The sequence below is a fragment of the Crinia signifera genome, chromosome 5, assembly GCF_055691185.1.
Source record: "Crinia signifera chromosome 5, ASM5569118v1, whole genome shotgun sequence".
Lineage (NCBI taxonomy): Eukaryota > Metazoa > Chordata > Amphibia > Anura > Myobatrachidae > Crinia > Crinia signifera.
Window position 1 is genome coordinate 287,049,202 of NC_139221.1, and position 27,489 is coordinate 287,076,690.

The following is a 27,489-nucleotide window of genomic DNA, read 5'->3' on the forward strand; positions in this document are numbered from 1 at the left end:
AGAGGACATGGAGCTATGAACAGGGACTGGAGGCAGAGAACATGGAGCTATCAGTGCCATTTTTACAGGCAGACGAACTGTGCATTCGCATTGGGGTGCTGCATCTGCCAAGACACTGGCTGCCTGCTGCTGCTGGCCATCCACCGCCTGCCTGCTGCTGCTGGCCATCCACCGCCTGCTTTGTAGTCTGAGCTGCGGAGCGGCTGCGCCATGTCCTTCGTGGCCCCGGGCTCTGAGTCCCACCCAAGAAATCCACTCGGAGGATGGAGTTATTCTAAATTAAATTGCTCCATCTTAACTCTGGATCATCCTGTGGGGCAGATGTATTAAGCTTTAACAAGAGATAAATGCAAGGGTGATAAGGAGAGGTAAATGTCCAGCCAATCAGCTCCTTACTGACTTTTTTCAAACACAGCCTGTAACATGGCAGTTAGCAGGTGATTGTCTGGACGTTTATCTCTCTTTATCACCCTTGCATTTATCTCTTCTTAAAGCTTAATACATCTGCCCCTGTGTTAGGATCAGGGACAGAAAAATAAATCATGGGGCCCCATACACTGATATATCTGGGGCCCCCCTCCCCATCAAGCATAGTAGTGGGGTGGAGCAGGGAGGGAGTAATAGTGCAGAGGAGGGTGGGAGTGATCGTGCGGAGCAGGGAGGAAGGGTGGGAGTGATCGTACGGAGCAGGGAGGGTGGGAGTATTAGTGTGGAGCAGGGAGGGTGGGAGTAGTAGTGTGGAGCAGGGAGGGAGAGTCAGAGTAATGGTGTCCACCTGTAGAGCACTCAGTAGTGCCCCACATGCAGACTGCCCCCTGTAGTGCCTAATGCACAATGCCCCCTGTAGTGTGTAATGCCTCCATCAATACTCACTGCTTCTGCTGCTCCTGCCGCCCTTGCTGACTCCTTCCCTCTGTGAGGAGAGCACACCTCAGGCTCCTCCTACTCCTTATTTAGCCAGCCGCCGGGGAGCCCTCCACCTCCCCGAGCCGACGGGCAATGTACAGTCCGCACCCACATCGGCTGGCAAAGCACCCCTCCCCCTTCTCCGTCTGTCCGAGCCGACAGAGGCAGTGTGCGGTCCGGGCATCTAAGTGACAGGAGGGTCAGGCAGCTGAGCAGAGCCCGGGCCTGGCTGTCCCCCTTGACCCTTCCCCCCTGTCGCCGGGCCTGCGCACAGTGTCTATTCACGGGTAACAGGGGGGGACTCTCAACTGCCCCCTGCTGCAGGACACTGCCGGCCCTGGGCCAGACGTGGGAACGTCCTGAAAAAAACGGGACATTCCCACGAAAAGCAGGACAGTTGGGAGGTATGCATTTACTGCACAGAAATGTTTTTAGAGAGCTTTGTTTGCCTCCCAGGTCCCAGCAAGGAAATGGGAAATAAAGCATACCTCCCAAGTTCTTTAGCTGTAGAAGAGGGACGCTCGTGCGAAAAACGATATGGTTGGGAGCAGGGCCGTCTTAACATTAGGAAGGGCCCCTGGGCAACCTAGTTCACTGGACCCCCCCCCCCAAATTAGTTTGCCCAGGAGCCCACAGTCACCTCCCCAACCCTCACCTCTCTGGCTCCGTGCGGCAGCCAGTCAGCTTCCGGCGGCCGGGGATCCGATCATCTTCGCTGGGGGATCCGGGCAGCGGCGGTAGCTAGGAGCCTGCCCTGAAGTGGCAAAGCGCTATTAACTGGCGGGGCGGGAAGCGCTGTTGCATTTGAAAAGACTGGCCAGACGCTGATTGGCTGAATTCAGCCAATCAGCGTTCGGCCAGTCTTTTCAAATGCAGCAGCGCTTCCCGCCCCACCGGCAAATAGCGCTAATGGGAAAGATGGTGGCCGGGTGGCGGGGATCCGACCATCCTCGCTGGGGAAGGGGATCAGGGCGGCGGTGGCGGTAGCTAGGAGCCCGAAGCGGCGAAGCACTATTTGTCGGCGGGGGCGGGAAGCGCTGTTGAATTTGAAAAGACTGGCCGGATGCTGATTGGCTGAATTCAGCCAATCAGCATTCAGCCAGTCATTTTAAATGCAGCAGCGCTTCTCGCCCCCCCTGCCGGCAAATAGCGCTTCGCCGCTTCGGGCTCCTAGCTACCGCCACCGATGCCCTGATCCCCCTGCCGGATCACCCAGTGAGGGTGATCAGAACCCCGGCACACGGACCCCCGAAATTAAATTCACTGCTAGCTAGGAGGTGAAGCGCTATTTGCCGGCGGGGTGGGAAGCGCTGTTGCCTTTTCAAAGACTGGCCGGATGCTGATTTTCTGAATTCAGCCAATCAGCGTCCGGCCAGTCTATTCAAATGCAACAGCGCTTCCCGCCCCGCCGGCGAATAGAGCTTCGCCGAATCAGGCTTCTAGCTACCGCCACCGCCCTGATCCCCCTGCCCGGATCCCCCAGCGAGGGTGAGCGGATTCCCGGACCCCGGCCACCATCTTTCCCATTGGGCTGGGCCGGGGGCCCCTAGGTCCTAGGGCCCCCGGGCAACTGCCCATCGTGCCCAATGAGAAAGACGGCCCTGGTTGGGAGGTATGAATAAAGGACTAACAGCAAATTTACATTACATATTCATTTTCATGATAGTTTCAGGGTATACTTTACATTATGGTCCCAGGAGCTGGGCTTTGGTTATACAGCACACATGACATACCCTCCATACTTGTGCTTTACAATAATATAGTAGTGGGATTTATTGTACAAACAGGAATCAGTTACTGGTTCTACGTACTAACTGTAATAAAAGCAACATTAATCTGCTGACTGACTGCACTCAAATATGGACTACAAATAGGTCTGTAGTATTATAATTATCCTCTGTTGTTCTGCAATATTCTATGCACCACAGGTGTCTGTAATGATATGGAAGAGAACACTGACATTTTAAACACTTGCCTTCAATATGTTTCTTTTTTGAGAATGTTTTGTAATGAAGCACTCGTTTGTCTAAAGGTATCTATGTTGGCAGGGTATGAGATTGGCACAGGGCCTACACCATTAGCTGGGCAAGAATATAAATGATTGTGTATTAGAACATCAAACACAGTTTGGCTACTGCCTATTTCATATTGCAGATGTAATTAAATATGCATTACATCCATTTAATTATTTTGAAGAGTAACATATCCTGTTGATGTAAAATCCCTTGTAATTATAATACCTGGAATAAAGATTTGTTCAATAGGGTCAGGGGGTCATACTTGCCTACCTTTTAGAGTGTGCTTGTGCAAGTCAGTCAAATCGGACGTGTCCTGCTCCTCAAAAGGGGTGTGTCTAGTCCCATCCACGGGTATAAATATCAATAATCTGGGATGGTATCAGGATGCCAACAGTCAGAAGACCAATAGCGGCATCAGGATGTGCAGAATACTGACACCCCCCCCTTAGAGCCTAGCCGTACCCCCTTTGTGCCTATCGCCCCCCCCCCCCCACCCCCACCCCCCATTGGAGCGTATCCCTAATTATACCCCCTTTGTGAGATACTATACTTGGTAAAGTGCTGGGAAATTGGGCTAATGATTTCATGTTAATGTATCTATCTCTCATTCCTTTTTATCCCAAAAATGTAACAGTGTAATGTGGGCTAGGTGACATGAGGGAGATTGCTAGAGTAATGAGGGAGAGAGGGAGATTGCTGTTATTTCAAGGAGTCTCCTGCAGAATGCAGGAGGATAGGCAACTATGTTCAGTGGATCTTGAGTAACGTTTGAGCCTGATTTAAGTCAATGATTTAGTTATAACTTTGCAGTATAATGATACTGTAATGGATTTTGCTGAAGATAGTTTCTCTTGAATATGTTGTATACCTTTCACTATGTGTTTAGTAATCTAGGTATCAAACAAGTGCAACACAAATGCTATTTCCTTCACAGCAGGTCATTTATTTTCTGCAAAACATCAATTCAAGAATACAATTTTTTTATTTATTAAAATTGTTATTTTAAAGAATACAATAAATCGCTAGAAAAATACAACCTGCCTGATACAAGTAAGTAGTAGTAGTACAGTACTAGTCTACTGCAAACAATGAAGCTGTAAGTACAATATGCATATTAGGATATATAGCTAATTAGCTAAAGGTAACTAACCAGCTAGCTACATAAACTGACTGAGTTATTCTCATGACAAAGGCCCTTATTCTGGTTGGTGCGGTAATGTCCGCGTGCGTTCGTGCCGCCGATGTATTGTGTCTGCGCATGTGCAGAGGCGTCTCTGCGCCTGTGCGAGCGGGACGCACGGCCACATTCCGCATGAAATGTGTACACTACGAACAGGGGGTGGAGAGGGGCGTGAAGGGCTGTTTGGGCTCATTACCATATGTTTACACCCCGCGTTTCATGGGCGTTCCCATGCAAACGCTGGGCGTACGTATGGTAATGCGGCTGTGACGCACGTGTAGGGGGCGGACATATGACATTGCCGGATGTCAGCTGCCCGCCCAGATCCCTGCTTTTGCACGGAGAAATGCCCGTGTGGTCTGAGGTTGCGGGAGCTGGCGGACCACTCGGTCCTGCATTCGATGGTCTGCGACCATCGAATGATGGGGGAGGTTCCAAGAGATGGAGGAGGTGTATCCGTGAGAAATCCACTCGTGCTCCGTGCGGTCAGCGGCTTACCGCATTCGGACGGAGTGAGCGATCCGTACGAAAGGCGGGGTTTAGGACGCACGGTCCTGCCCGCATATTCGGCTCCGTCCGCACCGACCAGAATAAGGCCCGAAGAGTTGTGCTGCTGCAGCGCAAGTAAGTAAATCTAGGGCCAGAGAGGATGGGTAACACTGTATAAAATACAATATTATTAATTAAAGAATCCTATAAATCAATCACTTGAGAAATACAACCTAGAGGTGTGCTGATGAAAATTATACAGCATTTTTGTCTATTCAATTTTTGTCACGAAGACACTAATATTTAGTCAACATTTTCATTATCGTTACATTTTAGTCACAAAAAAACCTCCGTCAATGAATAGTTTTAGTCTAAATTTTCGCAGACAAAAGTAACTCTGCCACACCGTTCTGGATATGTCCCTATCTACTTTCAAAAGTTCAAAGGGCCCGCCTGCTATCTATGAGGGTATTTTCTAATAATATAAAATTTAAAAAATGCTGTTTATTATGCCATAATAAAAAATAAAGCAGGCGATAAAAATGTAATCATCGAACTGTATACATCTCTATGTGCAATTTGTGCATGTGACATAGAATCTCACAAAGAACATAAAATGTATGCTTTTAATAGGATCTCGTGTGACAATACGACCACTGTGCAATGATGGTGGCAGCTGTTTCCAAAGTTTGGAACTGGAAACTTTACTAAGTAAATATAATTCACAGCCACTGCGTGTAGTCTATCCACTTGCACCTGGCAGCTTGATCACTGTAATCCTCTTTATTAGCAAGTGGTGAGAAGTGTTTTAAAAGCAATAACTCAGGTACCCGGCGTTGCTTGGATTTGGTTGTGCAATTAGCATTACTTGAACTTTATCCTTCTTTTGTTTTAAGCTTAACCGCTTTCCATGCCCATTGTGTGACCGGTGTACGCCTGTCTGTGGTGGGCTTCCAGAAATGACCACCGTGTTTTGTTTTTCTTAAACCCCATGTCCACTACCCCCTTTAAGTTATGCAACTCTGACATATCCAGGCGAGTCGGGGTGGGGGCGCCCCGGTGCCGGGGGTGGAGGCGAGGGGTACCTGTTGCACCGTCTGGGGAGCGGGCAGGGGGGTCCATGCTGGCGTCTGACAGGAGCCTGCAGTGGTGTCCTTGCCGCGCGGGTACCTGTGGCGCTGTGTATAAAGCTGGCAGGGGTCCCTGCAGTGAATAAGAAATAACTAGCGATATGCAGCGGCGCAGGAAGCGCTTCTGTTTTGAAAACACTGGTCGCACACTGATTGGCTGAATCTCAGCCAATCAGCGTGCGGCCAGTGTTTTCAAACCCGGCAGCGCTTCCCGCGGGCCGCATTGCCTGGCAGATAGCGCTAGTTATTTCTTATTCACTGCAGGGACCCCCCACCGCCACCAGCTTTACATACAGCGCCACAGGTACCCGCGCGGCAAGGACACCACTGCAGGCTCCGGTCAGAAGCCGGTATGGACCCCCCTACCCGCTCCACAGATGGCGCAGCAGGTACCCCCTTTGCATGGGGGCGAGGGGCGAACTGCCGCCCTCCAGTGGCCGGCACCCTAGGCAAATGCCTAGACCTGCCTAGTGGTGGCACCGGCCCTGGACATATCTTGCATCCTTGACCAACTTTGTAGTGGCCGGACCCCTTTTTGGGACTCCGGCGGCATTGAAATTGAGTGTTAGTGGCTGTGGACCTAATCTGGACTTTTTTTTCCAGATTATGAGGAGTATTCAATGTGGGATCCTGACTGTCGGAACGTCCCAACAGTCGGAATCCCGGGCAGTTTTCGCCCATCTCGAAAGTATATTGACAGGCATTATAAAATGTTGTACCTGTCCAATGTTGAAAATGGGGGGTGTTGGCGAAACCGGCCGTGGATTGTCGAGATCCGCCCCTTTTTTAGACAAAACAGATGCAACTGGTTTTAAAGTCGGATCCGTTTTGATGAATTCCACCTTCAATGCTGTCGGAAACAATAACATTGAAAAGGTGGCCGCCGCTATTTCCCTGGTTCGAGAGGGCGGCGGGGATTGAATACTGCCCTATAAGTCATATGTGTACCAAGTTTGGTCTAAATTGCTCCAGGCATTCCAGAGTTATGCTGGAACTTACACACACATATATACATACATACATACAGTATAGATAGATAAAGTCACATAATACAGGTTGAGTATCCCTTATACAGATATCCGTTGTCCAAATTATTCCGAAAACCATAGTATCCAGAATGTACTTTTTGTTTTCTTTTTTGATAAAAGCACTACTACACGTAGTGAGCCAAATTCAGTCCCTGCCCAAATGGTCAGGGTTTGCGCCTGCGCATTTATGTGCAGGCACAAACCCTGACTGCGAACGGCCATGACGGTTTACAACGTCGCGGTGTGCGCGGGGGGCCTGTGGTGGCGGACTCGGGTGTCGGCCATGGGAACACCCATCAATAGATGGGCGTCCCCATGAAAATGCTTGTCGTTCCCATGCGATTGTGGGTGGGACGAGTTGTGCTGGGGGTGGGCGGCTGACTTCATGTTAGTGGCCCACCCCAAGCACAACTCGTCCCATCCGGCTGCCCACAAATATAAGTCAGTCTCCACTGAGTTATATTTGCAAAGGCAGGAGAAATCATTCGATGGTAGGTGACAATCAATTGATTTCTCCTGCTGCGGGCACATGCCTTCGTGACACATCCCCACGCATGGTTGTGAGGGGAAATGGAGGCGGGGGACACGCATTCCACCGGGGCGGTGTCGCAAGGACTCGGTAAGCCGTGAGCTTCGCAGTTTAACCTGAGTCAAGGAGAATCACACCCTATATACATGAAAGAAAATGCTTGGCATTCAAATCCAGTGTCTGAGATAGAACACAAATTTTGTTTCATGTTTTGAAACCTTGTTTCGTGCACATATAAAATATATTTGTGTGTATTTCATGTGTTAGATGTGTTTGTATAACATAGATGGAAGCTACCTCAAGATACATCCCCTCCCCGTGCACACGCCTATGCTTGAGTTTGTGACGGCTATTATGGTAATGTGGCTCCTAGGTTCTCCTGCCTGGGCAGAAGATTAAGCTCCTGAAGGTCTGTGAACCATTTATCCTGTTGAAGACTTTGGCTGGCCGGCAGGGGTGGGGTGGGCTGGGCTGGGGGGCAGGGTGCCACATGCCCCCCGGGCCGGAATGTAGTGGCTGGGCCTGGGCTGGCTGTCTGCATTGCCCTGCTGCCGCAGCCGTCTCCGGGTCCTGCTGCCGCACGCAGGCCTCCATGTATGGCGACAGCCTCTCCAAAAATGGCAGCCGCCTTGGAGGAGACAGACAATAGAGGTACTGGATGAAGTGCGGCTTCGGGTAGCGCTGGCGCGCTGTTTAAAAGTAACCCCTTGGCAACAAGCATTTACCCAGGGCTGCCGAAAGGGGGGGGCGGGTACAGTTTACCTGCGGAGGCCACTGGCAGCAGCGCGGGTGGCCCTGCACCAGGTCTGCAGTTCCTGACAGGGGAAGCCTGATCATGGATGCTGCATGTAGTGAGGGGGCCCTGGAGGAGCTTATGGAGGCTGAGCTCGAGCTGACCCTGCTAGAAAAAACTGCCTGTACTGTAAGTACATTGTTCTACCTAGACTTCTACATATAGATATTCTGATGTGGATGTGTGTGTGTATGTATGTATGTATATGTGTGTATATATATATATGGGCGGGTCCTACCAGACGCAAACCCTTTGTGCCCGACACAGACCAGGAAAGCAGGAAGGACGAGAGTGCGCCAGCAAGCCGTGGCTACCAGCCAGACGCCACAAGCGGCAGCCGTCCCCATACTTGACCTGTGGAGTGCCTGACAGTGATCGTGGTAACACTGATATTGATTAAAATCACGTGGTATTAAGCCCACGCTGCTGAAAAGCAGGGTACGCAGTGTACATTTTATTGATTTTTAAAAGTGACAGAATGTCTTTGAATAAAAAAGCAATATTTGCACTATGAAGCGCTTCTTTTCATCTCTTCACCCAGATCAATTCTAATCCCGTGGGTTCCCGGGATTCCCTCTGTTTGAGAAGCTGCGGCCAGAACAACAGGTCTAGTGCATAACCCCGTGGATTGCAGGGGCTAATTCTAGAGATCAAAACTCAGAATTTCTTCCTGTAAAGCAGAGAACTGAGCACTCCTCCGACCCACTTGTTTGATATATATATATATATATATATATATATATATATATATATATATATATATATATCACCGGTAATGAACAGAGGCACTCCACGGGTTAAAGCAGCCAAATATATGTTTATTGGGTATTATGATGTGTGGCATTAATGGGCATTGTTTATTTGGCATTACGGTGTGTGGCATTATGTTTAATTGGCATTATGGTGTGTGGCATTATGTTTAATGGGCATTATGGTGTTGGCTTTATGTGGAATGGGCATTAGTGTGTGGCATTATGTGCAATGGGCATTACAGTTTTTACAGTTACAGATTGTTTAATAATTGCTGCATACTAGATAGAGGGAAGAGGGTAGGGTGGTGGAAACGATGGTGATAGTGGTGGGCCACCTGCTTGTGTTGCCCTCCAGGCTGAAAGTTGCCAGCCAGCCCCTGCTGGCCGGAGTGGTAAAAGGATCCTTCTTCCCCTTTAGAGAAGGGCCTAAACACAAATGCATCATGTCAGGCTTCAAGATAACAAAGGAAAATAAAATGTTTCAACAATATTGAGACAGTTGCAGGATTTAAAAAGGTATGGTTTTGGGCCGAGTCTCTGAATGCCTCTCTGCCATCTCATCTTGGATGTCTTCTCGCTACCTCAAACTCAATATTTCCAAAACGGAATTAAGTGATGTAAACATGCTTAGATTTTTCCCTGTTTTCGAAATTCGATTTTGCTTATAGAAGCAAAATCGAATCCACATCGAATAGTTTTTAGGACACTTTCGATCTGCATTCGATTCAATGCGCGCTCCCGTTTTCTCAAAATCGAATAGAAAAATGTACCGTGCAGCCAAGGAAATCTCGAATTCTATCCAGTAAATCAAATGAGTACATTGTACCTACATTGTGAAATCGAATCGAATGCAAAAGTACAGATCTAATGCCAAATTGAATGGGATGATCTAATGCCAGATCTAATAGAAAATCGAATCTAACATCAAATCTAAAGCAAATCTAAGCATGTGCACAGGGCTTTACTTTATATTCTCACCAGCTAAGAACAGTTACCATCCGGATATCTCCATCACTGTTGACCACTCGACAATCTACCCAACTCCACAAGCTCGTTGCCTAGGGGTCATCCTCGACTCTGAACTATCCTTTGTTCCCCACATTCAATCTGTCACCAAATCATGTTATTAAATAAATAAAGAGATATAAGGTCAGAGATGAAAATGGGAGAGGCTTTGTAAGTGAATGTGAGAAGTTTGAATTTAATTCTGAAAGGGAAGGGAAGCCAGTGAAGGGCTTGTAGAAGAGGGGAGGCGGAGGTAGTGTGTTTGGTGAGGAAGATGAGCCAGACTGCAGCATTAAGGATAGATTGGAGTGGAGACAGGCATTTGTCAGGAATACCAGTTAGGAGGAGATTGCAGTAGTCCAGCCTGGATTTGATCAGTGAGTGGATAATGGTCTTACTGGAAATATTTTTGCGATGAAAATGGCAGGTTTATGAGATGTGCCGACTATGTGGTTTGAAGGAGAGGGAGGAGTCAAGGATTACTATGTATATAAATACACTTCCACACAAAAATAGGGTCTCATTGGTATCTCATCGTGGTTATGGACCCCTTTTATTACAAAACCGTCTGCCTAGCTTAATGCAAAGATGACTGTCCTCAGATTATCTGATCCCACATAACTACAGAATGAGACCTATTATTACAGCTAGCCAGCCTTCAGCATGGAATCTTTCACCTGAACCTACAGAATCCAGGGGCAAACGCAGTGTATGGTTTTGGGCCGAGTCTCTGAATGCCTCTCTGCCATCTCATCTTGGATGTCTTCTCGCTACCTCAAACTCAATATTTCCAAAACGGAATTAAGTGATGTAAACATGCTTCGATTTTTCCCTGTTTTCGATTCGATTTTGCTTATAGAAGCAAAATCAAATCCACATCGAATGGTTTTTAGGACACTTTTGATTCAATGCGCGCTCCCGTTTTCTCAAAATCGAATAGAAAAATGTACCGTGCAGCCAAGGAAATCTCGAATTCGATCCAGTAAATCAAATGAGTACATTGTGCCTACATTGTGAAATCGAATCGAATGCAAAAGTACAGATCTAATGCCAAATTGAATTGGATGATTTAATGCCAGATCTAATAGAAAATCGAATCTAACATCAAATCTAAAGCAAATCTAAGCGTGTGTACAGGGCTTTACTTATATTCTCACCAGCTAAGAACAGTTACTATCCGGATATCTCCATCACTGTTGACCACTCGACAATCTACCCAACTCCACAAGCTCTTTGCCTAGGGGTCATCCTCGACTCTGAACTATCCTTTGTTCCCCACATTCAATCTGTCACCAAATCATGTTATTAAATAAATAAATAAAGGGATATAAGGTCAGAGATGAAAATGGGAGAGGCTTTGTAAGTGAATGTGAGAAGTTTGAATTTAATTCTGAAAGGGAAGGGAAGCCAGTGAAGGGCTTGTAGAAGAGGGGAGGTGGAGGTAGTGCGTTTGGTGAGGAAGATGAGCCAGACTGCAGGCATTTGTCAGGAATACCAGTTAGGAGGAGATTGCAGTAGTCCAGCCTGGATTTGATCAGTGAGTGGATAATGGTCTTACTGGAAATATTTTTTAGATGAAAATGGCAGGTTTATGAGATGTGCCGAATATGTGGTTTGAAGGAGAGGGAGGAGTCAAGGATTACTATGTATATAAATACACTTCCACACAAAAATAGGGTCTCATTGGTATCTCATCGTGGTTATGGACCCCTTTTATTACAAAACCGTCTGCCTAGCTAAATGCATAGTTGACTGTCCTCAGATTATCTGATCCCACATAACTACAGAATGAGACCTATTATTACAGCTAGCCAGCCTTCAGCATGGAATCTTTCACCTGAACCTACAGAATCCAGGGGCAAACGCAGTGTGTGTGTTTATGGAATACAGGAATGTATACATCAATGCAGCTGGTACAAAATGCAGCTACCAGGCTAAACCAGCCAGCCCGCTCCTGCCACATTACACACATTTTTTACTCCCTTCACTGGCTGCCTGTAACATGGCAAATCTTTTTCAAGATTTGCTTATTAGTATTATTATAATCGGTTATGGTATATTAGATCTATACTGTCTAGGTCTACAGTCATGTGGTTGAACAATAATGGTCGACAGTGAAAAGGTCCACAGGGTCAACAGGGTCCAAAGGTCAACAGTCAAAAGGTCGACATGGTTTTTCATGTTTTTGTGTCTATATCGAAATAGGTTGACATGGGACACCGTGTAAGTGTACCGCATCCCCTCGCATGGCTCGCCATGCGCTGCGCTCGGCGCGCTATTATATTCTCCCTCCACGCCGTAGTGGGTGTATGAAATATTGCACATCGGCTCCAAATTTTGTAAAAATCTACTTCGACCTTTGACTGTTGACCTTTGGACCCTGTCGACCTTTTCACTGTCGACCGTATGACTGTCGATCTAGAGTCAATCTATCATGCGTCTGGATACCATTATTACCATCATCTTTTATTTATATGGTGGCACAAGGGATCCATAGCGCCCAATTACAGAGTACAGAAATGAATAAGCAAAGCAGTGACTTGCAGTTGAATACAATAGAGCAGTGGATCTCAACATCGGTCCTCAAGTACCTCATCAGTGCATGTTTCCAGGTCTCTACACAGAATTGGGTGTGGATCGTTAGGTCTACAGCAACTAGGTCAACAAGCAGTGGGTTGACAGGCAGCAAGGTCGACATGGGACATTAGGTCAACACACGCATTAGGTCGACATGGGCAAGGTCGACAGTCAAAATGTCAACATGGGGTTTATCACTGTTTTTTTTACCGAATTTGAACACTGTCGACAAAGACACAGTTTGTAGTGCACCACATCCCCTCGGCACATGTCGGCTCAAAAAACAGTGAAAAACCCCATGTCGACCTTTTGACTGTCGACCTTGCTCATGTCAACCTAATCCCATGTCAACCTAGACCAATGTCAACCATGTTGCCTGTCAACCTAGTGCCTGTCAACCTAGTGTCTGTCAACCCAATGCTTGTCGCCTAGTTGCTGTAGACCTAATGACCGTATCCCACAGAATCACAAGTGAAATAATTAGCTCCACATGTGGATCTTTAGAAATGTGTCAGTGAGTAATGAGTGCACCTGCTGGGTGACCTAGAACTTGAAGACTGAGGTTGAGAACCACTGAAATAGAGGACAAGTACAGGATACATAAACATAGCTGCATCAGCAGAGGACACTGGAATAAGTATCAGTGTGGCAGAAAACTACAGGATTTGTAACAAGATGGTTTATTATTGACTCTTATAGGCTCACATCATCAGGTACCTGTAACAGCTTCTGATACCTTATGACCGTTTGATTACTGTGATATGTAGATGATGGATCCTGACTGTACAGCACAGCAAAATAGACTCAAGCCTTACGTGTATACGCATGCCTTTCACAAATGTCCCTTTAGTCCAGGTGTCCTCAAACTATGTTGCTCTGGGACCCCATCAGACAATAAAAATAAGGACAGGACCCCAGCAAGTGACTGCAGAAGGCCATCACATCACACGTGTAGTCAGCAGACAGCACACACATGGCAGCATTGTGGAGGCACAAAATAATGGGAGGGGTCTAAAATAACAGACAATTCATCAGATATTTCAGACTCCTTGAATCACTGACAGAGATTAGAAAAGTCATCAGCCTGATGGTCAGCAACATGGAGTCGTGACCCCATACTGAGAAGGTCAGGACCCACAGTTTGAGAACCGCTGCTTTAGTCCATACAAAGTAAAACCCAAATGATTCCTTCGCATTTCTGTTTAGCTTTTTTTGTGCTGTAAATGCAAAGTACTATTGAGAGAAAAGAGCAATATTATTATTATTATATACAACATCATCTTTGTGGAAGGCTTGAATATCTGATGAAGCCGCTGATACCTGTTAGGAGGCGGAGAAACGCGTCATACAGCTACAGGCTCCTCTCACCCTCCTTTCTTGGAGCTCCAAACGTGATCCCACACCTGCCTGCCTAAAAGCAAGTACCGGTACACAAACTTTTTTTCTACTTGCTGCTGCTCCCATTAGCAGCAGGAAATCAAGCTAAACTGGGATCCTCATATTGTATATTTATATTTTTCTATATACATGGTTTTTTTTTCATCTTTTTTTTTTTTAAATCGTCTGGCCAGACAGTGGATATCTATCAAAGGAACCATTAGTCATGTATTTTAATAGCAAATAATGTGCAATATATGTTTTTAGATTTATTATTATCTATTATAAGCCCTTGCGGGTATCAGGGGTCAGCAGAACCCTTTTACCATAAGCCTTGTGTTCTGCTGACCCCTGATACCCGCAAGGGCTTATAATAGGCAGCTGCAACATCACCCCCGCCTGCATGAGACATAACCCTCCAAGGCTTATGGTTAAAAGAGGCCTGCTGGCACCCTAATTCCTCCACGGGGCTCATCCCAGGTATCCCCACAAACCCACATTCACTTGATTGTTGTACTGTATTTCTCATGTACATTGTTATACACTGATATAAACCACAAGTATCTTGTCATTTACACACAACACAAGACCAAGGGTGAGCGCTTAACAACAACCATTGATTTACCCTACAATTGAGCACAGACGACTCAGTTAAGCTGCCCCCACATACAAAGGATTAAGCGCTGTAACCATAACCAAAAAACACAAAGAAATTGAGGAAATCACCCTGTGTGTAGGCCCCATAAGGATGACCGCGATTGAGCAAAAGAGACGTAGGAGGTTATTCTGGTTAGCGCACTTCCATGCAAATTCACACAGCAGTGCAATGTATTTGTTCTGTGCATGTGCTGTGTGCGAGCGGTCATGGGGAACAGAGTAATATCATTGCGGGCGGGTGGCAGATGCACCCCTGGGAACGCCCAGTGTTTCATGGGTATCCCCATGGTAATGCCCCGATGACGCAGGTGCCGGGGGGGCAAGCAGCTGACATCACCAGATGCCTGTCCTGTCCTCCTGGGCAAAACTAAGACACCGTTGGGTCGACATACTGAAAGGTTGACGGGTCTAAGTCGACATTGGACAATGTCGACACAACCATTAGGTCGACATGGGTTAGGTCGAAAGTCAAAGGGTCAACATGGGGTTTTTCACTGATATTTTGGCACAACGTGTGCCGACAGGCGGTATTTCATGACCTACCATCCACTAGGGCGTGGTGGGAGAATAAAATAGTGAGCAATGCACTTAAGACTGTGTCGACATTCGGGTTAAAAAAACTGTAAAAATCCACATGACCCCATGTCGACCTTTTCACTGTAGACCTAACCCATGTCGACCTAACGGTTGTGAGGGCGTGCTGAGCGGGCTTAAAAAGACACGCAGAGCTGCGTGTCAACCAGAATAAGGTCCTTAATAAGTACCTCTCATTCTGATTTAAGTAGCTTTGTTTAGGAATCCATAGAACCGTGTCTCTAAAGCGCAGCGCAGCCATTGGGGAACACTGACCTAGTACATGTTAGGCAACACCAGCAAGTCAACATGAAAACAGCTTGTCTTACACAGCAATGTCCCTTTAATTGAATATAGAAGAGGCACTACTGTTTTACGGTAAAGATGTTTATATTTATTTAGGTAGACACAGGGAAGATATTCATTCTGTATTCCATGGCCTGTGTCAATGCATTAAGTCTGTGCGTCCTGCTTTTGTGAAGTCCATAGAAATAGGCTCTTATTCTACATTTCCCTCTCTACAATGCATAGTATGGTTACTTGTGCAACACTATGTACCAACACAGCACAAAGTGCACATATTAATTATTGATTACATAAGTGTCCCTTTAGATGCTCCGACCTACAGCGCTACTCTAAACTGCCGCATCTACATATAGACATAGAGTAGTCTCTGGAAAACGATAGTGAAGCACTCAAAGGGTAAATGTTATGGTCACTCCTTTGTAAAAGCTGCTCCTGCCCCTTCGAGAACGCTTGGGAGCTGCAAACTAGAGGCCTGATTCAGAGTTGACTGCTCATCAGCGAATTTGTAGTGTCCTGTGAGGAGAAAGCCGCCACCCAGACAGAAAAAGATGAAGCCCCTTTGCTAATTTGCAAATGGATTGCGAATGGCTATCTCGACACAAATCCAGTTGTAAACATCGAAGAATTTTTCCCATCTGTGCAAATGTGAGTAAGTCTGAGGTCTCCACTAGTGTGCGACTAAGACAGGGTGGAAGTGATCTTCCCTGACTTCACTAACAAGTACCTAGGCACATCTGTTTATTTTTAAACACACCTAGAAATCGATGGTTCTACCCAGAAACGCCAGCTTCCTGTCAATCAAACTGCGAGTACATAGCGGTCAGGAATATTGGAGCCAGGCACCCGCAGTCGTTAGATAATCGGACGAATTTTAAAAGCCGCTGATTAGCAAACAGGTCTGAATCAAGCCCTGAACATACTTTAATGAAGCACAGCATCAGCCAAGGCCTATCACAGTGGCCAACAGCAAGCTGTGCGCAGAAAGCCTATTGACCCTTTCAGGTCCAACAGCCCTAGCGCTAGTAGCAGATCCAATGGTGAGCCGCTTAAAAAAAAAAAAAAAGAACATTAACATCGTTGAAAATTCAATGTAGACCATTTATGAAAAAAAAAAATCACAACTAATTTAAACCAGACTTTTTGTTGAATTGCAAAAAAAAAAAAATTTGGACTGCAAATTAAGCCCTGATGCTCATTTACCCCGAAAAAAAAGTCTTGATAGCGCAAAATATATGAGCAGTGGTTACTTTCGGACTATCCAATCACTGCCCAATTTTTTTTTTGTGCAAAAAGGGTCAGATGCGAACCGGTATGTTCTTGGACCAATGCGTCATCACAGATCCGCATGGGGGTCAGGATACCAACAATTGGGCCAACAGGCTAGCCCCCAGCAAACCTATTAGCAGTAGTAACAGGATATCCCCCACAATAAATGGAGTGTTCCATTACAATATAGTGGAGTAGCTTAGATTTTCCTCTTTTTATCACGTGAGCTAACATAAACAAACAACACAGCAAGTTATCTATGGTTACGCTTCAACAAATAGTGCAAATAAATACATTCTTTGGGTCACACTTTCAAAAAACCTAAGCTTAAAACATAATTTTCCGTATAGCAAAATATAATATACTACAAGTATACATTTTTTCTTTTTACAACAGGATCAAAATATTTTCTTTTTTTTTTTTCACTTTACAGTACTAAAAATTATCCATAATAAATCAAAACAGAATATAATAATTCACACAAGTAGAAAACATACTCTATATTAAAAAAAAAAAAAAAAAAAAAAACAATTCTTATGGCCAATAATTCTTGACAAGTGCGCAACACCTGACATTACAGCAGTTTTTTCATCTTAGTAAAGACGTTTATATTCATTCCTACAGCCGGAGTGGCGATAGTGGAGCCATTTTGGAAACTCCGAACAGGATTTTTTATAATCATCTCTTTCCAGAGGCATTCATGCGTTTACTTGTGGTTAGCGGAACCAGATTCCCGGCGGTGCCATTAGTACTGTTACTGGACGATCCATTTACTACAAAATAGTCAATTTTGTTCTCTAGTCTCCCCAGGCGTTGCAGGATGTCATCTAAAAGAACGGCAATTGTCCTCTTCAGATCAGCTGTTTGCAAGTAGAACAAAGCCATTATAAGTCATATGCAAATACATACATGCACACATTTAAACAGAACATTAACCTTTAAGTTAGCGCTCAGCTTACTTCAGCTTGAGGTTAACCATTAGAACCCACAAAATGTCCCTCACAAAATGTCCACCCCCTCCCCCTTACAGCAGACAGGTTTTGAGGATGCTAGAGGAGGTGTTGGTCTCTAGAAGTGTCGGGACCATACAATCGGCAGCAGCAAGCAGAGAGGCAAGGCAGGAGGTGCACCTTTTTTAGTTACGCCACTGCCCATCAACATGGATGTGCCCCTGCACATGGAAAAGATAAGTATACAGCGAGATATGAGTGGGACAGAGCAGGTGGGTGGGCTGAGATGCGGCAGCGTATACGGGGCCAAATACATTAGTATATAATACACATTCTCAGTTTCTCTGTAAATTGTCACTTGAAGGCAAAGGCTCCATTACAACAAGCTGGGGACAGAGGGCAAGATGTACTAAGGCCCACCACACACTAGCCAATCCCTGCTGACTATCGGTAGTGGCGGGGGCAGCATCGGCAAGTGAATACGCACTTGCCGATACCTGGGGGAAAGGAAGCAACAGTCATGCTGCGACAGCAGCAAGACCATCGTTAACAAGGACCTTCCTCAACTGAACATGCAGGACGAGGGAGGGGGTTGTTAAAGATGCGTGCATCGTTAACGATATGGAGTGTACACTCTATTGTAAACAATATTGCTCAGAAAGCCCTTTCTGAGCGATACTGTTCACAATATAGCCTAGTGGGTATGGGGCTTAAGCCTAGAAAGTGATAAAATGGAGAGTGATAAACCACCAACCAATCAGCTCCTACCTGTCATTTTTCAAACACAGCCTGTGACATGACAGTTAGGGGCTGATTGGCTAGTTATTTATCACTGTTTAAGCTTAGTACATCTGGCCCAGAGCCGCAGCTGTCTGATACACATTTAAAATCCCGGTCACGTTGGAAGCACCGATATGCAATAAGATAAAGCGAGTTTGTCATCACTTGGTACCATACCATTATATATACACATTTATTCCAACTCCATTTTTTTAATAAAACCAAAACATGCTAATGCTTCAACATTTATAAAGCAATCACTTGCTTTATTTTAAGTGATTTCATCGGTTACGGGGGTGTAGATGTACAACACGGCGGTAAGGGGTTCGTGCACTATCCCCTTGATCGCCCACTTTTTCTGGTGCTGCAGGACACCAGCCTTCTAATGCTGGCAGGGAGCATTAGATGGCTGACACCCATTATGGGAGAACATGTATCCTCGTGGGGGGAGGATAACGCACTTCCATAACAGATGTGCCGCTGTGATGATATATTCAGCCGATGTCAGGACCCGCTGCACCATGATAACATGGGCGCAGCGGGTCCGGGCATTTAAGGAACGAAAACAGCATGTTAATACATTTACCCCGAGTTACAAATCTAATTTTGAATGCTCCATTTCTAGCAACTACAATAGAACACAGAGCAGTATTCCACTTCTGTATTCCACATAACAAAACATACTTCAATCAGGAACATTCCAGCTGTTAGTGCTCAACATTCCAGACTGTATAAACTATGATAAGGACAGATTACTCATTTTGTCCTCCCTCAGAAGGTCCTTTCGAGAAACTGTCAACATCTTTACGAAACAGGAATCGCTATATTTACTCCTGGAGCGGTGGCCAACCGTCACAAGCAGTTTTGGAGACCAGAGAAGAGATGGGCGAGGAAGACTGATGGCCCAAGGGTAGGACAGGTGGGGAGTGGTGAAACTTTCACTTGAGAGCAGATCTTATGACTTAAAACTGGAGGAAGTGGGGGTAATGCATATAAATAACTGGTAAAACCTGATCTGTGTTCAACTATCCATAACCGCATTCCTAAATAACTTCATCGTATTTGTTATACAAATAAGGCGGCACTGTCCTCCCGGGCTGAGCAATCTGCAGAGACTGGCTGTTGTGGATAATGTGTAACGCACAAAATTTAACTTTACTTCAATAAAATCTTTTAATTTTTTTTTTTCTGCTAAAAAATATATAGCAGAGAAAATCCTCCTTTAAAAAGGTCTATAAACCTATATAAAACAGGATTATACAGTATGTAGACATCTTTTCACATATATAGCAGTCTGCACACCATCCGTGTGACAAACACAGCAACTAGACAAACACAATATGAGGTGTATTCAATGCCACGGCGAGGATGGCTTATTTTCAGCGAGGAAAAGCCATCTTTGGCGTTCAACCCCCTTGCCGTATCCAATGTCTGGGAGAAATCCTCGCTGTCAGAGGACGGAGAGGATCCTCTTAAATGGCGAGGTTTGCCGCAAAGCATCAAGTCCGCTGTATTTTGTCGTGAGCCCCACCATTTTAATGGGCAAATTCGCCGTTTCCACCTTGCTCAAAAGAACCAGCGAGGGAAACGGCGAGTGAAGGGGAGGGCAGTTAAAATACTCTGACAGCGAGCTATCAACACTGCTCACTGTCATAGCATTGAATACCGCCCATTGTAGCTGTGATACACTGGAGGTTAAATGGAACAAACACATTTGAATTTGTTTTGTTAAACTGATTACATCTTGCATAACAATTCATACGCCTGACTGATTGATAGAATCTCACTATCTCCTTTTTTAAATTTCTCTGGTTAGCAAACAAAGATGGCTGCCAAACATAGCTTGCCATTCATGTAATGCCTGGGAAGGGAAAAGATGACAGTGTAGACAATGCTCACTACATCATTTGTTATAGGACTCAGATAATTTTTTTAGCCAGAATCATAAACCACTAATATCATAGCCTGCCACAGTAATTAAGTTGATTAAAAACATAATAATTACTGTAAAATGCAACAAAATTATTTTATTAGTAGATCCATTTAGGATGCGTGGCCCTGTTAACAATCTAGATTTGTATCACTTACCATATCCTGCCATGGACCCTTCATTTCCACCATTCACACTATCTTTATTCTCTTCAGCCAAGGCTTTCACGTATCTTCTGCTGAGATCTAAGATCTGCTCTCGGAGCTCACCGCTGCTCTGGTGCCTGGGATACTGGAACGTGTAACGCAGCAGCATCAGTCCCCAAATAAATCCAAATGCAAGTAGCAAAATACTCAGTTTCTGAGACACTGACTTTCTGGAGAATGTTAGATACATGTTATTTGAACAATAAACTTCACTTGAACCAATAATCAGTTTCTTTCCAAAGTATCAGACACGGAGAACACGGCTGGATCGAGCACTACTGACAGTCATTTTAGTAAAGTTCTCTTTTACGGACCTTCCAGGAACATTGGCGTCATCTTTGGCATCTGAAAGACAAGGCACAAAAGTATTTCTAGAGAGTGTTCCTCAGCATTCACTCCATGAAGCAGTATTTCCAGAATACAAACGTGGGTTGACGCACATGTACAACTTATACTTTAACATGCATTTTTTTAAATTGAACATCAGGATTGGTACTAGCTTTCCTAGAGCACAACACAAGGACGTCACCGTGGCGATTCATAAAATGATCGTTAAACATGTGTCCCTTTTGTGCCATCTCCTTCCTCTCTGCAATGCAATGACGTCCTGCTCCCAAACACATTGTCACGCACCACTTGAACTTGTTCCTGGGGTTTACAGCTCCCAGACACAAGGTAATGATATATTCCGCTGTTACACTAGCCAAGGCCAGGGTATGGTCAAATTTGCAGCACAGCGTGTCGCAATGCTGTGCCATGTTCTAATGGTTACTAGAAGAAATGAAGTACAGAGGAAGCGAAGTCATTGCCATAAGGGATTATGGGCCGGATTCTGGTTCACTGGCAAAAGCAAATTCTCTCTCTAATGGACAAAACCATGTGAACTGCAGGTGGGGCAGATGTAACATGTTCGATATAGACCCTGCAGTGAATATGGTTTTGCCCATTAGAGAGAGAATGAACCAGAACCAGGCCCTATGTCAGGTAACATATGGTTCTTAACACAATGGGGTATATTCAATGCTCTTTGGAAAGTTATAACTATGAGCAGTGGCGATAGCTCACGAGTCAGTATTCAACTGACCCCCATATGCCCTTGCTGTTTCCACCTTGCTGGGTTTTTCCAGTGAGAAAATGCGAGTGCGGCTGTCAAAATGGTGAGGCTCGCTGCATTAGCGGCAAACCTCACCATTCGGGGGAATCTTTGCTGTCTTCTGACGACATGGAGTCCCCTAGACCGTTGAATAGGGTGAGAGGCCAGCGCTGGGGTTATACAACACTCCCTCGCTAGTGGCATTGAATACCCCCCAAAGTATTGTCTGCCAGAAAAATAAGTCTGTATCACAGCAGGGTATGGGTCATAGGGCCGACAGTAATAAAGTGCACAGCGTCCCCTCTCTTTTTCACGTGTAAAAAAAAACTCACAATGACCTTTTCCATATCGACATAAGGTATGTCAACATTTTTTGATGTGTCGACCACATCCCTCGCAGCAGATTTTAAAAAAAAACATATAGTATGGACGCTTGACTAACTGTACCAAGCAATATATATTCTTAACTATACATAAACAGAAGAAGTATAACGCAATATACATGAGAATATAAGGGTCGGTGTGCCAAATAATGGAACGAGCTAAAAAGTTTCCCATAGCAACCAATCAGCACCTACAAATGTGTCCACATACATCTATCCTCCGTTTGCTACACGTCACGCAACACGAACTGTGCATCTTATTAGCAAAATGGTGCAAGTGAGACGCACAAGCAGCTTCTGCTTATTAAAAGGATATGCGGCATGCCAATATTCTGTGCTGTACCGCACGTCTATCAGCATATGAAGTGCTACATTACAGTGTTATAATTGTTACTTTGTAATTGAGATAAAGCAATAAGAGTTGGTTTAAATAAATACTGTTATTACAGAGGAAACTGTTCTTAAACAAAGACCTGTGTATTGCTAAGTACAGGCTGATGAAAGCCGAGACCAGCTCTTCTCCATCTGCACAGAGGAAAAACACAGAAAACACATGAAGTATGCCATCAACACACCTGGAAGCACTCTACCCTCACCTGGCAGCTATGCCCTTCTCACTGGTGCAAAGTGCGAACGTGGAACATGATCATACTGCTGACTGGTCACATTAGCAAATAGTTTGCATAATTTCCCAGTGTGTCCTAGAAAAACAACAGGAGTGGATGTGTTGCTGTAGGGTTACTGTGAATTGCTGCAGTTTGCAGGGTGGGTGGGGGAATTAAGTTGTTAGCTCGTTGAAATATATATTTCAATTAGAAACTAATTAATCTTCCATTCGAACAGCAGTTCCCAAAATAATTTGAGTGGAAAAAGACGAAAATTTAACTCATCCGCCATGATGAAACGTACGAAGATCTTCCACTCGCTGTGACCAAAAAAAAAAAAGACTGTCAGTCCAACCACAGGTTAAGACCGATCGATGTAGGAGCTTCACAATAACCAGCATTGCATTATGACGGGTGTGGTACAGGGGTCCGACGTCGGGATCCCGACTGGCCGGACTCAGACAGCATGGTGAGCGCAACTAAGCCCCTTGCGGGCTCGCTGCGCTCGCCACTCTGCGGGCACGGTGACTCGCTACGCTCACCACCTATTCTATTCTCCCTCTATGGGGCCCGTGGACCCCCACGAGGGAAAATAGCAGGTGGCCGTCGGGAACCCGGCTGTCTGTGTTTTGACAGTCGGGATCCCGACGTCGGGTAAATGCCTGTCGGGATCCCAACTGTCGGGACCCTGTCCGGCACCCCATTGTGACGTTTACCTATGGGACAGAAATACAGAGGTAGTCTCATTACTTTTCAATCAACCCTTGTAAGATTACATTCTAACTTTGGAGAACTGGACAGCGGTGGGAATGCCCAGTTGCTTTGAAACATTAAGCTACTATATACTCCCTTACTGATTTACAGCTGCTCTGCTATACCGGATACCGCTTTCACATAACATTTACCGGGACCTTGATACTGGGGCTCCAACAATTTTACATTAAACCCAAGGCGCTTATATCCCAGGTCGAATTGCTAGGTTGGTTGACCTGGGATATAAGGTTTGATGTTTTCACACCGCACCTTGATCTGGGCCGACCTGGCAACAACCCGGGTTGAGGTGCGGTGTGAAAGGGGTATGACACATCTGCAAACCTCCTGGCCCGTGGGACAATGCAAAGGAGGGTGGGAGTACCTGCTTGCATACTCACTTTCTGGTCATATCAATTAGCCCTTAAGCATTCTTGAACTGATCCAAACATTTAGGGCATGATTCTGAGTCACACGCAAGACTGAATGTGACCGATTTAACATTTTATTTTACTCCTATTCTGTGCATGCGCTGCAGGGAATGCACATCTCAGCCATACCCTCCATCAGTGAAAGCTTCCAATGGCTCCACGTCTGATGTCCCCCTGCTTGAAGGACATCAGACATCATTCCTGGTTTCGGTGTAATGGGTGTAGTGCAGTGATTTTCAACCTTTTTACCTTGCGGCACACTAAATAAGACTTTACAATTGCCAAGGCACACTCTAAGATCCCCACAGGGCAAAACACATTGGCCACCACAGGAAAAAAACAAACCTATTGGCCCCCACATTAAAAACAATCACACTGGTCCCCACAGGTAACACAAATAAAATACATTGGCCCTTTACATGAAAAGAAGAGAGCAGTAAATAACATTTGAACTGGTGGTGGCTGTAAACAGGTTTAGGCTTCTCTAGATGTGGGGGCACACTTGAGAACAACTCAAGGCACACTAGTGTGCCACGGCACACTGGTTGAAAAACACTGGTGTAGTGGAATTATAATGCGAGAGAACCATTTCATGGGCCTGTAGCCAGAGTTACACAACGTACACTAGAGGACCCCTGTTTCAGTTGTATCTTTCAAACTTTGAATGGAGTAGATGTAAGTTCCATTGATACTAGCAGGTGTGGTCTGTGGAAACAATGTAGCATTGTAATGGGTATGTATAGGATGTGTGTATAGTCACATTAGCATTCTGTTTGCCACCGATCTGAATTAGGAACGCACCCACTTTTGGACTTGAAGGCAACTCACATTAAGGCCCTCAGTCTGATAGCTGGATATTGATCACCCAAATACTGTAGCTTGGACAAAGTAGCAAGATCAGCCTGCATGAAACACAAGCATAATGGATACTTACTATTTATTTATTCACAGTGTCTTATATAGCGCACACAGATTCTGCAGCACTTTACAGAGAATATTTGAACATTCACATCAGTCCGTGCCCCAGTAGAGCTTACAATCTATATTCCCTACCACATGTACACGCACACACAGACATATTCTATGGTTAATTTTGTTAGAGGCCAATTACCTACCAGTATATTTTTGGAATGTGGAAGGAAACCGGAGTACCCGGAGGAAACCCACACAAGTACGGTGAGAATATACAAACTCCACACAGTTAGAGCCATGTGGGAATCAAACCCATGACCTCAGTGCTGTGAGGCAGTAATGCTATCCATTACACCGTCCATACTGCCCTTTTAAAGGTACAATGTGAATTACAGGCTCAGTGGTATTGTAAGAGAGGAACTTTGAAGTGGGACTGTCACATTAATGTGTCAGCATAGAGCAATACATGTTTGAAAATAAGCATTTGCAGGTGTTTTATGTTACTTAAACAACAATTCAAACCTCAACAAAATATGAAGTGATGATGCAAGATTCCTAAAACAAAGCAAAAGAGAATAAACAGGAGACTTGTTTGCAAACATTGGGGTGTATTCAATGCCGCGGCGAGCAGCCAGCGAGGGGGTTAAACAGCGAGGATTGCAGAAAACCAGCGATCCTCGCTGTTTAACCCCCGTGCCGGCCACTCGCTCTATTCAACGTTCCGGGGAAATCCTCGCCGTCACAGGACGGCGAGAATTCCCCAAAATAGCGAGACCCGCGGCTAATTTAGGAAACTCGCTGTATTTAGCCGCGAGTCTCGCTGGTTCAGGAGCCGCATACGCCAATTCCCCCTCGCTCAAAAAAAGGAGCGAGGGGAAATTGGCGTATGAGGGGGCTGCGTTGAATACGGTCAGGGTGAGTGGTGACAGCGAGCTCTGCTCGCTGTCAACACTCGCCCACAGCATTGAATACCCCTAATAGTGATGATCAAGCACAAACCTTTTTGATGCACAAATCTGACTTTTTCTTACCATAAATTAAATAAAATTTATTATATGCGTGGGTTTCCTCCGGGTAATCCAGTTTCCTCCCACAACCCAAAAATATACTGGTAGGCTGATTGGCTCCCAACAAAATTAAATCTAGACTGTCTGTGGGCGTGTATATGTGTGGAAGGGAATATAGATTGTAAGATCCACTGGGGCAGGGACTGATGTGAATGTTCAAATATTCTCTGTACAGGGCTGCGGAATATGTATGCGCTATATAAGAAACTGTTAATAAATAAATCTGATTGCATAATTAGAAGCAGGCATATTCAGTCCAGGTTGTATATTTATTTACTAAAGTGTGGGTATTTAGTAGAGATTATTGCCCATAGCAACCAATCACATACTATTATCTTCTAGAAAGTGCTAGATAAATAATAAGTAGATTGTGCTTGGTTGCTATGGGCAACATCTCCACTTCTATGATCCTGTGCTTTATTATTATTAGCCCCAGGTGCACTAGAGCTTATCTAACCTGAGGTTACCTTTCTGGTTGCTATAGGTAACTATGACTGCGCTACAGTCAGCCCTGTCACTTTGATGAGTAATCACTATATTCCCCCAGCATGCATGCCATGATGACAAGACCTGGTTTATACAAACCAAATACAATAAAATAAATAACTCTCTTTGTGGCTACAATATGATTCCTGTCTGTCTAGTTTTAATTCACTAACACCGCAATAATGTTGTACAACAAATTACAGGATAATAGACCCAGTACAGTCAGCTTGCTGGCTAAATCAACACTCCACTCCCAGAATCTGACTTTACTGCCAGCCAGCCAGGCTGTGCATGTACCAAGCTGATGTACACATCCTGCAGGAGCCCAGTCACCACCCTGCCCTTACCCTGATTACCTGATAGCAGAGGCATATACAGAGAGCAGAGCGTGGTCTTCCTTTTCCCCAGGTACGGGCCTCAGACTGGCCCTTGCTGCTGGGCCATGGCTGTCACCGTCTGCTGATGCATGTAGACTGTTTGCATCCAGCTGCCTTCACTGCACAGTGCACCGTGAACAATGACAAGGGAACATTCACCCGGATAGCAGCAGCAGAGCCTCTTCCTGGGTAAAGATAGAAAGCCTTCCTGCCATTGGTTAATCTGCAATGCCTAGGGCCTAACGTTTGTGTTTTAGCCTCTGATTGGCCAATATCCCAAACTCCCTGGCAGCGCCTCCACTCTTCCTGTAAGTGCTGGGGGCTTCAGACAGGGCACAGAGTAAAGCCGCTGCTGCTGCTGTGCTGTGTTGTGTGTCTATGTTCCTGTACCTACTTCTGCTTGTGACAACTGCTCATCTTGCTACGTCTGAATACATCTGAAAGCTATGGAGTTCCCTTAACTAGTGCTAAGTGCAGCCTCTGCATACCGAGTCCGAACATGACCCCTGCCAGGAGGGACAAAATGCTCTGCTTCTGGACTTTCCTCTTAATGTATGATTGCCATCTCCTGTTTTTGAACAGGTTAACTAATAAGAAAGGTGGGGGTATGGATACAAAGCGCTGATAATGAGGAAGGGAGGGAGGGTAAGACGGATTCAGTATTGAATCCCGGCGGTCGGGATCCCGGCGTTCAGAATCCCGACAGCCGAAATCCCGACAGCCGAAATGCCGACAAGGGGGGGACGTGGATTGCCCCCCCTTGCGGGCTCGCTGCGCTTGCCACGCAGCGGGCCCAGTGCCCCGCTACGCTCGGCAAACTAATTTATTCTCCCTCCAGGGGTGTCGTGGACAACCAGGAGGGAGAATGTGTCGGCATTTCGGCGGTCGGGATTCCGGCGTCGGGATCCCGACCGCCGGGATTTTAACTGCATC

The 27,489-nt window shown here is 45.6% G+C and overlaps 1 protein-coding gene across 2 annotated transcripts; it reads right to left on the reverse strand.

Annotated features, from left to right (window-relative positions):
* Positions 1-15,385: 15,385 nt before the first annotated feature.
* On the reverse strand, positions 15,386-26,834 carry CCDC126 (coiled-coil domain containing 126). 2 transcript variants are annotated; one of them, XM_083189156.1, is made up of 4 exons: positions 26,536-26,834; positions 24,543-24,616; positions 20,405-20,797; positions 15,386-17,446 (listed from the first exon to the last, which is right to left on the reverse strand). In XM_083189156.1, exons 3-4 carry the CDS (start codon positions 20,640-20,642, stop codon positions 17,265-17,267), a joined length of 420 nt encoding a protein of 139 aa, XP_083045282.1. In that variant the 5' UTR covers positions 20,643-20,797; positions 24,543-24,616; positions 26,536-26,834; the 3' UTR covers positions 15,386-17,264. The 2 variants fall into 2 exon arrangements, with proteins under 2 accessions (XP_083045282.1, XP_083045281.1); XM_083189155.1 differs by lacking the exon at positions 24,543-24,616 and having other exon boundaries at positions 26,536-26,833.
* Between the last annotated feature and the right edge of the window lie 655 nt (positions 26,835-27,489).